Source organism: Strix uralensis, chromosome 18, assembly GCF_047716275.1.
Source record: "Strix uralensis isolate ZFMK-TIS-50842 chromosome 18, bStrUra1, whole genome shotgun sequence".
In the NCBI taxonomy this organism is placed as follows: domain Eukaryota; kingdom Metazoa; phylum Chordata; class Aves; order Strigiformes; family Strigidae; genus Strix; species Strix uralensis.
The window spans coordinates 3,281,363-3,299,355 of record NC_133989.1 but is presented as its reverse complement, the minus strand read 5'-3'; the positions used below and the strand labels follow the sequence as shown (position 1 = coordinate 3,299,355).

Sequence of the window (17,993 nt, the reverse complement as noted above, 5' to 3'; positions counted from 1 at the left end):
CATGCGGTCTCAAAGTAGGCTGAAGGCTAACACGAGCCTTTATTCTTCCACCAAAGTGCATTAAAAAACCTTCATGTGCAATATGTTTCTGGAACCATCAAGGGAAAAAAATTTAAGGCCTAACTGAACAGCTATTTTGAGCATACTTCTATATTTATTCCTATAGAAAGTTCCAAATGTCAAAGAACGGTAACAAGCAGCTGGCATACATAAAAGTGGAGCACAACCCAAAATATCTATTACAATTAACACAGCATATGCTACACTTGTACAGTAACTACACATTATCATTTTTCATTGACTAGCAATTAAATTGCTTAAACAGCTAGTAAATTTTGTTTGTAGAAGTAGCAACGAGACAGTTGAAGCTAGACCAGTTCAGATTACCACTTACAAGAAAAATGTATAAAACAGAAAGACAAAAAAAGCTAACAGTGAAAAAGTTCTCATAAAATAAAGCAAACTATAGTTGAATATCAGCTGCCAAAGAATTTACTTAAACAAGGCTGTGATGATTAAATATTCAAAAGAGCTATTTCTGCAAAAAATCTCAAATAGATTATCCAGGGAAAAAAAAAAACCAAGAGGGAAATTAGGAATGCTATATACATCTTTGAGCTAAGTAAAAGGAATCAGCATTTTTTGTCTTCCCTGAAGTTCCTAGAAGGAAAACATCAAAGACCATGCAAGAAAAACAGCATGTTACACTGTTTTGAATTACTGAACGTACAAACAGTGTAACACACATACATTTTGTAACAAGTTAAAAAGGATATGCTAAAACGGTAACATTTTCTTAGCTCACTGCTAAAATATAGCTATCGCTTGGAGGTACAAACTGAAAACTACTTAACTGTATGGAACGAAATTTGGTCACCATCAAAGAATGGCTTTTGCAAGCCAAATAAGCAGCTCCAAACTACCATCACCTCCAAGAGACAGTATTTAAGTACATTAGTGCAATGGATGGGGAATAGTTATTGACACGGAATTTACTGAATAGTTAAAGCCAACCAACAATTACTACTGTCTAAAAATTCAACCCCTCCTCTTTTCCCCGACAAGTCATCAGATAAAGTTCAACTTTTCTTGTTTAACTCACCAATAAGGAGACCACCTCCATCGCCCACAGAAAACAAATGCCACCTCAAGGCAGGTAAATTTCAGTCCCACCCTCCCAAGACTCCCCCCCCAGCCCCAGAATGAGTTTTCGGTTGGGTTTCTGGAGTCCCCAGCCGCCGAGAGCACCGCCCCGAGGAAGGGCGCAACCCCCGCACCCGGCCACCGATCGGGGCCGCGGCGGCGGTACCGGGGCAACGGTGAAATTGAACGAGAAAGGCGGTTAAAGTCGGTCGTGACGTCACGGAGAAGCTTGCCGGCGTCAGCTTGGGTATGACGTCGATCGCCTCCGAGCACAACCGTCCTCTCCTTTCCCCCCAACATGGAGGAGCCCGCCTTCTAGCCCGCTCCGCCCGGGAAAGGCGTCCTCTCCGCTCCGGCCCAACCACGTTATGAGCTTATGGGGCGGCGGCTTTTAGCTTCCTCCAGGGCCCCCGCATTGAGTCGCCGACCTCCTCTGGAACCGGGCCAGGCCTCCGGCGTGCCCGCGGCCTGCAGCCGCACCGACGGTCCCCTGAAAACAGGCCGCGCCGCCACCCCCCGGGGTCCCTCCGGCCGCCCTGACCCGCAACCACCCGCCCGCCTCCATTTTCTAGTCGAGCCCAAAGGCGTCCAGGCCGGAGGAGCCGGCCGCCCCTTTTCCGCGACCCCTCCACCGCAGCGGCGGCCCCACTCGCTCTCTCCTCCCATCCCGGTGCTTCTCCGGCTGCCTCCCTCACTCACCGCGGGGAGGGGGTGGGGGGGGATCTCGCCGCCACCGCCGAGGGTCTCAGCCGAGCCGAGCCGCCATTTCCTCCTCGCAACCGCTCCAGAGCGCTGGGCGGGGACGCTCCTCCCCCGTTACCATAGAGACCAACATGGCGCCCAACCGCAGACTAGAGCGCTTCGCTTTGCGCACGGCTCCCGGAGGCTGCCGTTGGCTCCGCCTCCCGGCCCGGCGGCGCGCGCTCCCTCGCGGCCGGGCGCTGGGCGGGAAAGCGGCGGCGCCGGCCCGTCGGCTCCGGCCCGCCAGCGCTGGCCGGTCTTCCCCGTCCCCCTCCGCTCGAGGGGGGCCGCAGCCCTTCCCCGCACAAGCCGTAGCGGCGCGGCTGCCCGCCGAGTGCCCGTCCCGTCGGCTCTAGGCCGCCGCACGCCGCCCCTCTGCAGCCACTGAGGAAAACGGGAGGCGGGCCGCCCCGGTCACCTCAGGGCTTCCTCTGCAGACGAGTTCTGAGGGATCGACAACGCCTGCTCCCGGTTTTCTTATTAAAAATACATCCGATCTTACCTCACAGGAACTGCAGTTTTATTCATTATTCGTGAGGCTGCAAATGCCAAAGCAAAACTGCACAGTAGCAGTGCTAAATACTGTTTTGCTTACAGTGACTTCTCTCACAGGACAAGTGCAGCTTTGTCACAGGATTAAAATGGCAGAGGAGCTCAGCCGCTGCTTGTAGACCCAGCTGCTCACATCAGCCATGCTCCCCACCCGCGCTTATTCCACTGGGGTTTTGTTTTGTTTTTCCTGTTCTACTCCACCTGTTTTAGAAAATCAAATAGCAATTGCTGCAGTAATGCTGTGGAGTGCTGTGGAAGGGAAGCGTTTACTGGATCAGCTCATCCACTGCAGGGAGGCTTCCTAGTAAACACCCTTTAAAAATGGTTAGGCTACTCGAAACAACTCTCCAGAATCCAAGCTGCTATAAACAGAGAGCTTCACATTTTGTTCCTACTGTCAGCATTTGCAATATTAGCAACCAGAAACACCTACATCTCACAATCACTGAGGGGTCCCGAAGTTTACAGGACCTGAGGCCATGCACACTCCTGACCCGCACATCTGAAGAACCTTTTAGGCAGTTGGAGGTGCGAGGTTTGGGTCTTTGACTGACCCTGATCCTGCACATTTTCCCTCATGGGTTGATAACATTGATTTCAGCTGGATTCCAGACAAGTGTGGTGGTTACTAAGGTGGATTAAGGAATGAAAACATGAGGAAACACAAACACATACTTAGCATCAATTCCACAGAATTACAGGATTCGATCAAGTAATTTGATTACATCTCTTAGAAGTCTACATTCTGTATGAGAATTCTGGGGGTAAAAGCTCAGGATAATGTTGGAAAAGCTACTATTAGCTTTTTGCCTGATAACATAGTCAGCCTCTTTCTCCAGCTGTAAAACTGGGCAGTATTAATACTTACTTCACACAGGAACACCCAGAGGTAAAAAAAAAAAACAAACAACAGATTCCTGTGCAAAAGTACAAGACACCACAAATAAAGGCAAGCAGAAGTTTTTGTTCTGCAGCTACAATAAATGAAAAGCACGTGGAGGGGAAATACCTTATGATTTGATTGATCAAGCTGCACGGTGATTTATACCCTGGGAAAAGCTAATAACATGTTAATGGACAAATTTAGCATCTAGGGAGTGCTCAAACCCAGGAATTACACACTAAGAGAAAGGGAACATGCAAAACAAGGAATTGCACACCAACAGTGAACAGGAGATGCCTGCAATGGGGTATCCAGCAGTGAAACAGTATTAAATTCCTCTTACATGCATTTGGTAAGAGGCTTACACCATCTTAATGTAATACCGATTCACTTTGCACACCCAGTGAATACTGGCTAAAGCGCATTACACCTTCAACCCACAAAAAATCCTACACCTTTGTGCTAAAGCCCAAGTCAGAGTATCTTCGCTGACGAAACATCTGTGTCACCTTCACTGAAATGGTACCATCAGCACCTCAGTTCTTTCCCTACCTCATTCCCTTCCCTTTCAAATTCTTTTCCTGTTAGAGTCTAATTTCCCTTAATTTGGGAAATTTCCTCCTGGGTTACTGGTCTGAATCTGCATTGTCCTGGCAGCAAGCAGAAGGAGCTTTTTTAGTGATCCATATAATGGCAGTTTTGTTTCAGTTTAGGCCTTCTCTCATATAACACGATGATAGTTTCTAACTGGTTTGACCTGAAAACTGCTGGGAAATCCTAGCAGAGATTAATGACTATCAATCAGCTTCTAAAACAGCCTAATAAGCATCTTATTTATCTCTCCCTCTTAAACACCGGAGAAGCTTATGCTGAGCTATTTACAAATCCCTCAGCACTAACTCTCCTTAAAACTTTTTTCCACTGCTTCTGAAAATGTTTTCCGCTATTAGGCAGTCAGTACACCGAGACTTTCCCCTACAGCTGACACATCTTTATTTGTTTATCCCTTGGGTTCCCCTAATTAGTCCTTTTTAAACTTTGGGTGTCAACAAATTGCCTGCCCTTATATTTGCAGTGTCTCACGCAAGGCTGTGACCCATAAAACTGCTGTTTGTGACAGGCACTAAGGCATCATCTTGGTGTTGCACTGAGATGCTCTTCCCAGATCTGGGATGTCACTTCTGCTCTCTCACCCACCCTTCCCTTCACCAAGATAGCAACCTCTTCCAGTGTTTGAAGATGCAAAGCCCTTAAATATAATACTTACTTTACGATCACCCTTTCTCTCAGTTCTTCCTCACCGAATGTTCTGGTGAGACAATTTCAGCGACCAGGTAAAAACTAGAGACAGAGTTAGGCCATGAAAAGAGTAAGGATGAAAGCAAGTGAGCAAGTTCCTTCCCCTCCTCTGTGTCTGGCGTTTCTTTCTCTTTTTTTTAACAAATAATTAATCATTTTAAGTCAGAAGAGATTAATTTCTGTTGGCTGTGCTCCAGTTTTACCTTCTTTTGTGGAAAAAGGCCTCTGTCCTCAGAGTTCAGCGCATCACTCAGAATAGACACATCAGGTGTCAATGTAGTGTATCTTCTGGGTCCCTGATTCTCCAAGGCTCCCGATACTTCATTTTTCATAAAGACTAGATGAACACAGAAAAATACTTTACTGAGGGTTAATTACATTCACATAAATAAAGCAATCCCCTTTCCTACCAGCTGACAGAAACTTGCAGGTTTTTTTCCCCCTCCAATTCTAGGTAAACTCCATGACCCCCACCCCCCCAATATACACCCTTTTTTTTTTTTTTTGCAAGGATTTTTGTGACTTCTCCAGCAATTAAGTGATTTTCATTTACAATTCAATCAACTCCAAATATAAGTCATCAAAATACCTCTTTGAGATTAGGATTTATCAAATCCTAATGCATGTAAGAATTCTATAAACTGCACTGAATTAGTTATTATGTTTCTTTTCATCTCAATTTTGTAGTCTTGCCCAAAAATCCAACTTTCTGTGTCATTACTGCAAGATTCTTGTAGGATTGCAGCATATTGAAGCCACAGGATAGTTCCCCTGAGAGCAAAGTAGTTTGTTTCCCTGCATTTTAATCCAACTTTGGAGTCACAGAAGTATCCTGCAAGGTTTTCCCTGAGTAATAAAAAAAAGGTTTGGTTCTAAATTTGGGGAGAACGTGAGGGGTTTTAACAGAAGTTAGGCTGTAGTGCTAGGAAAAAAGAGAATGGTGTAGGAAGCTTTTGCCCTGAACTGCTGCACAGCTTTGTATCTTCCTACTGCCATCTTAATTTTGTGATGTTTAACAAAGAAAAGCCATTCAAGTTTGGCATTTTGAAGTCCTTAAGTATCCCAGGCTATGAAGCACCGGGAACATAAGCGTTCCTCTTCACTATAGACAGCCACAGGTATTATACATGGGATGATTAGAGATTTATTCAGTGAGATACAACTTAAAAAGAGGGGAATACAGAAGGTCACCAAGCAGCATTATATCAGGAAATAGCATAAATTGTGTCATTATTACTCAAGATACTGTTCAATTCCCCAAACCTACAGAATTTTCATTGCACTCAGAACATTACTAGGGGAAAAAATGCCTGTATCAAGAAAAAGGAATAATAGTTTTTAAAGTTTTTTTATATACTTAGGATTTTACCACATTGGGTTAATGCTGCCATCAAAAAAAGGTGTCACTACAAGTAGTACTATTTAGTTGTTTAACCAAATAAAAACAATTAATGCATTAGAAAGTCACTTTGTTTTCAGACTCAGTAAGACAATACTTCAATAGTAACAGTCAACGAGTGTTCATTGCAACTAAAGTAGTTATAACACCTCTTCTCTCAAATGAAAGCTCAGTTTTTAAAAAAGTTTGACATTACCAGAAACCAAAAAGCTAGGGAAAGCATATAAAAGGAAAAAAAAAAAATGCAGCTGGCCATGATATTCAGCACAGAAGCATTACAAACTTCTTTTTGTTAACATTATGGTTAGAAAAAATGCCAACTTCTATAAATATTTTTAAAAACCCCTCAAACTATTTTTCACGACAAGCAAAACCACAACTCAGAAGCTGCTTTTAGCCCATTTTTACTTTTCTTTAGCTCAGGGACAATAAAGGGGTAAAGGGGAACTTCTGTTGCAGTTGGTTGAACATCCCAACCTCAGAAAAAACAGGTGTCAGCATCACACTATCAAGTATGCTACCAAACAGCAGCTCACACATTTTTAGCTTACTTACTCAATATATTATTCTACTTATTAGAAAACAATTCCACCTATTCTTTACCTGTAAACAGTAATTGTGGTGCAAATTACACTCAATTGCCTCTCTCTGCTTGGGGTACGTCTCCCTCTATAGAAAAGTCAGGAAACCCTCCTAGAGAAGGGGCGTCTTCCTCCCCTCTCCCTCTTTACGGAAGCCTCCTGAGAAACTCCACCTTTTAGGGAGGAGCTGACAAGAACCAGGCAGGACATCTGAGTCCAGGAGGGATTTACAAGCCTACCCGTTCAAAAATAGAGTCTGAAGGTTGATGTTTCTCAAACAAAGTCATTGAGATTAGTTTTTAGATTAAAGCCTGAGGAAGAGGCCTCTCCAATCAACAGGAACGCTTGCCACGTTGTAGCTTTGTCATATGGCTAACAGCTAATGGCATTACTAAATATTTGAAGTTCTTTGTTCAAAATTCTGCATTGTTTATAAATTTGGGAGCTTTGATTGAGGGAATTAAGTTAAAATCATAAATTACTGATTACACTGTATTTTTTATTGGTTTCAATGTAGGGACAATTGCAACGAAAGGGAGTTTTGGAGGCTGCACTTCATCGCACAGTTACAAAATTGAGTAACTGTACCCGTATTCCCAGTCTAAGTGAACTTACATTTTCCTGAGTGTCGTTTGCAGCGTTTCATGTGTAAAAGTTGTATGTCTTAAGCCTACTCTCCATTTAAATACACAAATCGAGGTGCGTTCTTGGCTTTTCTGCAGAGTGCTTTGACTCACAAACCCCGCTGGATCTAGCCGCAGTGAGTTTATTAACTCTTCTCAGCAGCCAATACAAATTTCGACAGAGCTCATAAATCAGAGCCCTCAGCCGGGACAGTTCACAGTCCAGCGCAGCAGCGGCGCTGGGAACTGGTGGGACTCTACATTGCCATCCCAGGCTGTGACCTACAGCAGACCCCTTCCATTACCTTGGCAGACTGTCGGGGCCAGCTCTGCGGGCAGCAGCCCTTGCTCGAGTGGCCAACCCTTGGCAAGCACGGCCCGACAACGCTGCCGCCGGCCCCGCCGTGCCCGGCTTCGAGCCATTACCCCCTCACACGGCGCTGCCTGCGCACACCCCACCGGAGCCGGGACTGGACCAGCCCATCAGCCCGTTTCTGCTTCGGTTGTTACTGCCAGGGTCGGTGTCCCTCTCCCAAGGAGGTCCACGCTGTCACCCGAGGCGTTATTAAAGCGTCGGGGAGGGATACGAGCCACAGAGCAGCTGCGGCAGCGCCTGACAGAAGTGGTCGCGGCCGCCGGGGGAGGCAGCATGGCGGAGACAGCGCAGTCCCTGCCCCGACTCCCGCCTTGCAGCCGCGAGCCGAATCGAGGCTGCGGGGAGGCAGGGCAGGAACGAGCCCCGGCCCTCCGCTCCGCTCGGGGCAGCGGCCCCGCTGGCTGCAGGGACCGCCATCCCACGGGCTGGCGCAGCCGCCCCGGCGGCCTGAGGCGGCAGAGCAGCCATCTTGCAGCCCGGCTCGCCCCGCACCTCGGCCGCCGCCGCTCTACCGCGGCCCTGGCTGGATCGCGCCCGATCTCTATGGTACGGCGGTACCGCCACCCCGGCCCGCCTCTATGGTACCAGCTCCCCCTGGAGGGACCGGCGTACATTCTCCACCCCACCGGGCAACTCTATGGTTGCCTTTTTCTCGCCCCTCTGCGGGCGCTGATTGGCCGAGCGGGCGGTTCTCGCGAGATCCGCGCGCCAGCGGCCTGGCGGAGGCGGCGGAGGGGCCCGCGTTCGTGCGTCGGAGCCGGCACCGCGGCGCGCTCGGTAAGATGGCGCCGGCGGAGCCGCTCATTCCCTCGGGGGACGGGGGCTGGCTAGACCCTTCCCCTGGCCCGGCGGGTCAGCCCGCTGCTGGCCGCCGCGGCGGGGTGGGGAGGCGCTGGGCCTGTGGTGAGCGGAGCCGAGCGCTTCGGTGGCCCGGGCCCCGGGGAGGGCCGGGTCGGGGGCAGCGCTTCGGCGGGCCGGTGGCCAGCGGGGGTTGTGGGGTGATGGGGGGAGGTCGCGTTTCCCCAGCGAGCGGGGGCCGCGCGGGGCTCGGGCTGCCGGAGCCCCGTTTTCCTGCCGCGTGGTCGGGAGCGGCGTGAATGCGGGGCCGGGGACCGACCGGCCCCTCAGCCGGCCCTGGGCTGGTCCTGCCTCCCGCTGTCCCAAGTTTCTTGGGTGCGGTGTGGCTTCGGCGGTAGTTTAGAGAAAGAAAAACCTGTTGGCAGCGGGGTGGTGATGAGAAGGCGCGCTGCCGCTCGCGTTTGTCTGAGCGGAGTGGCGGTGCCTGTTGCTGTTGTTGTTGTTGCCGCCTCTCCTCCCCCTTTCGCTGCCCCTGTGATCGTGACTTGGAGGTAGAAGTGATTAAATGCCGGCTTAGCGAAGCGCTTTGCTTACGAATCTGAAAAAAAATATTACCGAGAAAAATACTAGGAGAAAAAAAAAACCATTTTAGTAATGCTGACAGTAGTACTTTTGGGGACAGTGAAGCTAAGCTAGTGTAAGTCTTTTAGTTGTACATTGGAAAATATATAACGTACAGTTTTGTAGCTGTACAATATATGGAGCTGTCCCATATGTTTTGATGAAAACTTTAAAGCAAATAATGTTTACATAGGCATTGCTTTACACATTTGTTAGTTTTTTTTCTGGCTAGCAGTCAAAACTCGTTGATTCACTTGTTTCACAGTGATGCTGTGTGTCCTGTATAAACTCTGAACGAGATTTATTTGGAGTGGATTTAAGAGTAAGTACAAGAAGATGGTGTTTGAATTTTTTATTCTGACGATTGATGAAAGCAGCTTTAGAGACTTGCTAGTAGATGTTAAAGGGTGCAGGAACAAGGAGGAGAAAAATGTAAAACTGCGGTTTGAGATAAAAGGGTCTCTTTTGGATTATTAATTTAAAAGATCTCATAAAAAAGATATAAAGATGGTAGTAGCACAGTGCTTGCATGCCTTAAACTTACTTCTTGAGTCATGTTAAATGAGATGCTTTGCTTTTCTTGTAGTAAGAGTCCAAGATGAGTTATACAGAAAAACCTGATGAAATCACAAAAGATGAATGGATGGAAAAACTTAATAACTTGCATATCCAGAGAGCAGACATGAACCGCCTTATCATGAACTACCTTGTTACAGGTAAAAATGAGTACTAATGCTAGGAGGCTCTTAAATACATGTCGCTTATTTTATCAAGACAGACTGTTTTGGTTAAAATATGCTACTAGACTGTTTTGGTTAAAATATGCTACTAGACTGTTTTGGTTAAAATATGCTACTAGATGGAGTGAAATTAAGCGCTTTGAGGACTTAGTAATTGCTGTTGGCTTCTCTTAGCAAGATACAACTGCTCTTGTGTTCTCTTAAGTGGAAATTAAGATTCAGAGACTTGAGCTCTTATGCAATAGAAGTGACATTTGTTAACCTTAACTCTTCTGCTGAAAGATACAGAAAAGAAAATGTTTTCTGGAGTGCTGTAAACAAACGTTTCTGTATGATGTCCTTTTTAAAAACAGAGTTCAAGATATGTTGCAGTTGTTAAATAACACTCTGAAAGCTGCACAGAACAGCTATCAGAAACAAGTTTTAACTGGCTAGAAAGCTAAACTCTGAAAAACCAATGTTGTCAAAATAGTTTGAGAACAAAAACATTAACCCCTTCAGCATATAGCCTCACTTTATACTTAGAGCAATCAAAAACCCTCAGAAATTGTCCCTAGCAATTATGATGCATACCATCCTAATAAGCTATACTAGGGCGGAGGCATCTGCATCCGATCTACACCCCTGTTTACACTGGTGTGTAGGTGAAGCTTCTGGGATAAAGGAAGAGCATCTTAGTGGCGTAAATCATTTTTGTGTGTATGAAAGTGTGACTTAGGATTTAAAATAGCTGTTACAGCTTAAAAAAAAAATACTGTGTTCATACAGGAAAGCAAAATTTATTTCCTGTTTCTTCTCAGTAAAATTGCTAGGTCTGTGTAAACAGATTTGGGGGCTGGAGGGAGAAGCCAAACCACTCAAAATTTGAAAATCCCATTTTGGAATAAGTATACTGCTCTATTTAAGTGTAAAATAAGCTTTCAAGTTAAGAGGTATCGGACTACAAGTTGCAGGCATCCTTAGAGAATGAGGGCACTTGAGTTAAGAATGAATTAAGCGTGTACTGTTCGATGCCTGTTGGATAAACGCCTGTTTAAATAGATAAGAATTTTTCCATTCAGACTTAATCTTTAAACCACCAAAATGCACAAGCAATATGGAAATATTTTCATTTAAGCTGATGGGTTTTTTTTAAGATGTTTCATAAAATATTTTTCATAGGTAAAATGTTTCTATTTCAGAGGGTTTTAAAGAAGCAGCAGAGAAGTTTCGAATGGAGTCTGGAATTGAACCCAGTGTTGATTTAGAGACTCTTGATGAAAGAATAAAAATTCGAGAAATGATATTGAAAGGACAGATTCAAGAAGCCATTGCATTAATAAACAGTCTCCATCCAGAATTGCTAGATACAAACAGATATCTTTACTTTCATTTGCAGGTAAGGACAGGCAAACTTTATCTTTGTTTTAGAGATTGCTAAGAGACTGGAAAAAGTAGTGCAGATTTTACGAGTATGTTGCAAGGTTTGTGACAACACGGATGCAGTTTCAAGTGTTTGTTCTTGGCATCGTTTTGTAGCAATGGGAAAGTCTGTGGCATGATGCAGGAACTGTCATATGCAATTAATAACATGAAAACTTGTAACAGCAGCAGTGGTCCGTGACTTACCAACTTCCAATTACTGTTAGTCTGAATTTCTAGTAGTTCCTTTAGTAATATGTCTTTTCAAAACATGTTGCTCAAAAGCACGAGGTTACCTCTTTCAGTAGATTTTGTAGACAAGTCTGCTGCTCCTTGTCTCATACGTTGAGAAGAATTGACCTCATACTGTCAAATTCTGAATTAGTGTTTGTCTCAAATTACACACTAATGTCTGAAGATTACACTCTTGAAATACTGGAGATTTGTTAATTTGCTTAGCTAATATTGCTGTGTCTTTCATATGTAGCAGCAGCATTTGATTGAACTGATTCGGCAGCGTGAGACAGAAGCAGCTCTGGAATTTGCTCAGACCCAATTAGCAGAACAAGGCGAGGAGAGCAGGGAATGCCTGACAGAAATGGAGCGCACGCTGGCTTTGCTTGCCTTTGATAATCCTGAAGAATCACCATTTGGAGACTTGCTTAACATGATGCAGCGACAGAAGGTAGTCCTTTCTCAAAAGGAAATTGATGTCTTTTATTCATATGTGGTGAAAATAACATCCAAATATTTTTGAAATGTTTAGAAAAAATGTATATAGTGGTATGCAAAAGAACAGAAGTATTTCCTAAGCAGGATTTAAAAAATGGGTGTTAATGTATTCAACTATTTGGCTCTCTTCCTTGTTTTCTCCAGGCTCATAGTCTATGGAGCTTTGCCCTGGCCGTGTTCTGAGGAATTAGCACACTGGGTGTGATCTTTTCGATGTCTGTGTGACATTAACAGTGTTAATCATATGAAAACTATTACTGAACTCCAGTATTTTCTATTCCAGGTATGGAGTGAGGTTAATCAAGCTGTTCTAGACTACGAAAATCGTGAATCAACACCCAAGTTGGCAAAATTACTGAAACTACTACTGTGGGCTCAGAATGAGCTGGACCAGAAGAAAGTGAAATATCCCAAAATGACAGACCTCAGCAAGGGGACGATTGAAGAACCCAAGTAAAATGTGTGCAGATGGACATCAAACAATCTTAGTACTGCACAGTATACATTTATATCAGTCTGTGACTGAAATATTTTTACTACAGTACAGCATTCAATTCAGATTTTTCAATGAACATCTAATTTGAAGGGAGAAAAGTCCCTTTTAAATGCTGCAAAAACTGCATTGAAAGGCGCTGTATCTCTTTGAAAGTCTGACTTAGGCTATGCACTATAATACATTTTTAAAAAAACAATTAAACAGGACAGGAAAAATAGCATTTTTAAAAGTACAGAACTCAAGCTTTCTAATTGGCTACTGATGCCTAGTTTAGTGGCCAGTGAATTAATATGGAGTTATATTGGCAACTATTCAGTTAAGTTTAACTGTCTCCTGTTTGAAATGTGTATATAGAACAGTGAATATTTTCTACCTTTAAGTTATAGCCAGATATACATTCCCCTTAAAAGTAACTGGTCAAGTTTTCATCTATAAACTTCGCAGTAAGGTCAACCTTTTGCTTAGGAAATAGTGTACAAACTTGTAAATCATAATTTAAGGACTTTTTTTTTTCCTTGTTTCTGACTTTTTGGTGCTTTATATGGTGAGAGCTATGTTCATAATGGATCAGTGACCCATCTTTTCAGGAGGAGTATTGTCAGAAGTAAGTTTTTTTCCTAATTTTCACGAATGACCAAAATGGCCCCCAGAGGCATTTGAGGATTTTTTGTCAACAGGGGCCTTTCCCCCCTATATGAAATGTGCAGCTGTAGACACTGCAGTGGTTCCAGCAGGCTGCTGAGGCTCTGAAGGCCACTGGGTGTTTGTAAGCTGAAAGACATGCTGTATTAGGGAATGAAGTGGAGGGGAGAGGTGCTTGTTGAAGCCTCTGATGCATCATCTTGTGCAGGATCTGCCTTTATGCTTGCTGAATAAGAATCGTAGTTTTAGAGCTACTTGGGCTGGTTTTATGCCTTGAGCTGAGCAGAGCAGGGCTGTCTAAAAACCGAAATTCCTATTTTCTCAATTCTTCCATACCTTTCTGAAGAGATGCAGTTCATTTTCACCTGTTATTTGTTTACTGACTGTCCTCACTCCAGTTAGGATTATAGTTTTAATGTTTTACATGTGAAGTCCAGACTTTCAAGTCAACAAATTGTAATCTGGGTATGGGATGTTCTGGGTGACTCAGTTTTGCAGCACTGTACACTGGGATATATCCAGTGGTAGCAAGCACTAATCTTGCCAAATTGATCTCTAGGTTTTTAGGTGCGTATATCAAGTTTATTAAAGATTTGCTGAACAAAGATCGAGCTGATGGGTGAAATAGTTTAACATCATGAAACACTGGCAGTTGTCACACCAGTCCCATACTGTACATACTCTAGTCTTGTATGGTAGATATTACCCTGTAGAATGAAACTTAGTTTTCACTTAATTTTACTGGAATACTTATGCATTAAACTGTATAAAGCTTTGCAGATACACCTGACTTACGGAAACTAACAAAACCTGTTACTGATTGCATTACTGTGAACACTGTTTACTTGTGTAGCTATTTTTTGTGGGGGGGAAACCGTTGTTTGTTAAGCAGCTATTACAGATGCGGCGCACTGAGGTTAAGCTAGATGATGGATATAACAAAATTACTTGTTCTCATTTATTACTGATCGTTCTGTTCTCCACTTTGAGGCATTTTGTGGTATGGAGGTCTTGAAGTTTATACAAAACAAGCTATCAGTAGCCCCCCAACTACAACAGCAGTCTGGATTTTCTTCACCCAGGCTGGTTATTCTAACACCAAACTTTTAACAGTTGTGGGTTATTTTTTTTTTTTTTGGCTTTTTCCAGTCGGTTGATGTCTGAAAACCATGTATAACTTTTAGTTTGTGAGAAACTGTATGGTTAATGTAACTTTGTTTAATAACAAACTGCAGAAACAAAACTGGAATAGCTCTAATTTCTTCATATATAACCAATCAGCTTTTTCTCTGTTCTGACACTTGTGTTGTTAAATCTCATCTAAAGCTTCTCCCAGATGAAGTGGAAAGTGGTGCGTTTTTGTGGCATGACTGGCATTTTTCTCCGTGAGAAATGCAGTATTACAGTCCTGGTTGAGAAGTTCACTGTACTTCTAGAACGTCACGTTAATTTCATATAGTATTTGGGCAAAGATTGAGCATAGATTACTTGAATTTTCCCTAGCTTTTTTTTTTCTCCCATTAAAAAAGTAAACATGTTTTTTAAGGGGTTTAATATAAAATTAGTATAGAACTATTTCACTTTGTTTTTATGAACATGCCACATTGATAAGCAGCTTTAATCTGTAAAGTTTTTGGTAACTGCAAGAAAATATTCGAAAGCTATGCATTTTAGAGAAAGCGTAAAGGTAGTGATATTGGTACTTCTAAGGATCTTTATATTAGTGTATATAAAATAGTTTGCATATACAAATATAATATATAATCTGTTTGAAATATTCTTGAATGGTAGGGGCTGTGAAACATATTATAATTTATGGAAATATTGTACACAGTAAACAGACGTCTCAGTACACGAATGAACTTTTGTCATATGCATGAGAAGTGTCTTATTTGGTGACTACTAATGAATGGGATTTTGTTAACCCATTTTTGTTAGATAACCACTTTAACAAATATTATTAAATGCCACTTTGATCAGTTTGCTTTAGTGTAAAAATACATATTTTGTTCCACTCTAATTTAGAACAATATGAAGATAACTTTTGTAAGAAGGTTTGTTCCAAACTCAACGGTGACAAACAAATCTGGCAATTAAAAGTGATACACTACACTCATTCCTCCCCCAACCTTTCCTTTGTTGAAAGCAAGTAAGATTTCTTTTTATTAATGCTATGGACATGAAGTTGCGTTGTAAAATATCCTGTCTTATACGCCTCTGCAGAAAGGCTGTGTATCAAGTGTGTTTTGATTAGGCTACAAATCTCTCCCAAAACCTATCGCCTCCCTAATAACTGTTGTCTTCGCTGTTACCATGTTTCTTTTATGCCTGTCAAATCTAAGCTAAACTGGTTGCTTCTGTTGTACAATGGAGTCATTTGTGAAGGGTGGGGGATAACAGGTTTCCATGAAGATGAAGTACTGGTGGTACTTTCTGAGAAATACTTACTGAACTGTTTAATTTTATATAGCTGGAAAAACAGAGGCTGCTGCACAGAAACTAACAGCAGAATTTTAAGTAAAGCATTTCCTCTCAAGACTTTTGAAGAGGCAAACATATGCAGCTTGAAACCAGGTGAAGTACCTCTCTCTCTTTAAGATGATTTCATTGAAACACTTTCAGCTCCTTCCACCCACGTTGAAAGAAAAATTGAAATGAATGTGGAGAGCACTTATGTAGCATTTAAGATGTGTGAAATTACCTGGAAAGAATTCTGTTTCCTTTCCGCTCCTTGTACATATAGGGGAAGCCATTACATTATTCTAGGATGATTTTATTGTTTTTAATTTGTAAAATTTATGCTTTGTATGCTTGAGTATAAGCTTAAAAGCATTACTTAAAAAAAAAAAATCCTTGACTAGTAGATGAGTGTTGCTCGAGTTATTTCAAACCACTTTCTGTCCAAGTTCGTTACGAAGCTTATTAAATTGAGTTGGAGCGTGATCCCTGTGTGTCTTATCTTCACGGGTAACAGGGCCTCCTGCTGTCAACAGCAGCTGGAATCGTCCTTGAGATACTTACCTCGATATAAAAGGAGATGGAGCTGTATTTTGCCCTAAATCTGCCTTTAGGGTACAGCGAGTTCTGACCTGCACTGTAGGTCTCTTCCACCCAGCGGTGTCACCGGGCAGTGCTTGTTTCTGCTGTAATGTTGGTGACGAGGAGGGTTATAGCTGTTGCATGAGCTGTGCAGAGACAAAACAAAGCTGCTGAGCAGCACCCTCAAAAGGATTTGTACTTCTCAATGGATGCATCGAGGTGCTAGAAATTAATCCTTTCCTCTCCCTTCCTGCCTTCATACGATTAAATTTAAGGATGAGATTGGCCAAAGTACCAGTGGGCTGGGTGTTGATGCATCCAGGCACCTCAGAACCAGACAGCCCTGTGTGTTCTCTCGTGCTCCTCATGTCAAGTGAGGATTCCAACAACATACTGCTACCTTACACCCACCTGGATGAATTTCTGCATGGGCATCGCTCTTCATTTAAAAACACTCAATTTGTCAACTTCCTGATCGTTTGCTTATTTCTCAGCGTATTGCTGCCTGCAGCAGTTTTGCAAAGTTGCATTATTTAGCACTAGAAACCACATGCATTTTCTTTGGACTGTGGACAAGTTGCATTGAAACTGCTCTGGGTTAGCAGGGAGCTTTCCAGCTGCAGTTGGGCTGTTCCTTTCAGGAGACAACAATTGCCCTTTATGGAATGTGTGAGCCTATTTCTCCATTCGCACCCCTTCAGGATTTGGTCTTGATCTGTGCTTAACTTCATGAAATCTTCAAATAATACAACCATTGTGTGGATAAACTTTAATGATAGTAAATGTCAGCTCAAATATTAACCCGGTAATCTTTTGTTTGGTTTAATCTTTTGACAGATTAAGCTGAACACAGGAAAAACTAGAGGTGATTGTGTTCTTGCATAAGATTATTTTCTTTAGTCAGCACCTGTCTTCTGAACTGATTCCATTTGCCATTTAATCAGCTCAGTGGGAGGCTTGCTTCCAGAAAATTATGCAGCAGTAAAAGGAACGATGTCTGTGTTTTTACTTCTTAAACTTATTTGTGTGCATGTGATGGATGTAACACTCAAACGCTTTTTTTAACTGCAGCTATTTCTGATGGTGAAACCAGCTTCTTATGCGGGAAGCAAATTAGTCAAAGAAGCTATTAACTGAAGAGGTGATACTGAGCAGTACAAGGAGAGGAGCTGAAGAGTACAGCAAATAAAACTTTGTGTGATGTGCTTGATTTCCAAATTAAATCATAATTTTCGTAAGTTAGTAGCTGCTCTTGCAGTGTCTGTGTTGGAGCTGCTTGCATCCCACAGCAGTGAGACTTAACGTAGTATTAACTCATATGTGGGTATGACAATAAGTTTTCTGTATCTGTGATTACTGTACCACGCCCGAGACTTCTTCAGTTCTTTTCTGAGCTTGTAACATGCATTTTGCTTCTGTGTTCATCTCCCCTCCTGCCTCGAATTAACTTAACTCCAAACATATACACTATTTAAAAAAAAAAAATAAAATTGAACAATGGTTTTGATTTTTGGCAGCATTTTACCGTGTCTTGGCTCCCTCTTCTGGAAACGGGCACAGTAGCAGAGTGAATAAAAATACTTTATGGTTTCCAGGTTTGTGTCCAAATAAAGGGAGGAAAGCCTACCCCTGGACGCAGGCTAAGCTCTGTGGTTACTACACGTGGTTCCCCTCAGTTTCCACTTGTACCAAAACTTGTTGTATTGGTTTCCTCTGTTGGTAGCAGGTCTGTCCGTCCGTGTGTGACTGTGCTGCAGGCCTTTTGGGGGAGATCTCTTTCCTCTGAGGAATAAATGGTGAAACAAAAGGACAAACTATGATTTTATGATTTTTGCTTTTGTCAGCCCTGGTGCCCTCCTCCTGGCGTCGTCTCTCTGATGTGTGAGGAGTCTTCTTGCTATTTCACTAAGGTTCAGCTTAATAATAC

At 43.1% G+C, this 17,993-nt stretch overlaps 2 protein-coding genes across 4 annotated transcripts in view; one reads left to right on the top strand and one right to left on the bottom strand.

Annotated features, from left to right (window-relative positions):
- Nucleotides 1-1,975, bottom strand: part of DIDO1 (death inducer-obliterator 1) — a 55,683-nt gene extending 53,708 nt beyond the window's left edge. The window contains exon 1 of one of the 2 annotated variants that reach the window (XM_074888266.1): nt 1,839-1,975. The gene's annotated coding sequence lies outside the window, so the exon portion shown is untranslated. The remainder of the gene's footprint in view (nt 1-1,838) is intronic. The other variant, XM_074888265.1, reaches the window with a different exon arrangement.
- Nucleotides 1,976-8,276: 6,301 nt separating this feature from the next.
- GID8 (GID complex subunit 8 homolog) lies at nt 8,277-15,970 on the top strand. 2 transcript variants are annotated; one of them, XM_074888034.1, is made up of 6 exons: nt 8,280-8,374; nt 9,282-9,338; nt 9,603-9,732; nt 10,938-11,134; nt 11,645-11,842; nt 12,173-15,970. In XM_074888034.1, the coding sequence occupies exons 3-6, from the start codon at nt 9,615-9,617 to the stop codon at nt 12,344-12,346; spliced, it is 687 nt and encodes a 228-aa protein (XP_074744135.1). In that variant the 5' UTR covers nt 8,280-8,374; nt 9,282-9,338; nt 9,603-9,614; the 3' UTR covers nt 12,347-15,970. The 2 variants fall into 2 exon arrangements, with proteins under 2 accessions (XP_074744134.1, XP_074744135.1); XM_074888033.1 differs by lacking the exon at nt 9,282-9,338 and having other exon boundaries at nt 8,277-8,374.
- Nucleotides 15,971-17,993: the final 2,023 nt, after the last annotated feature.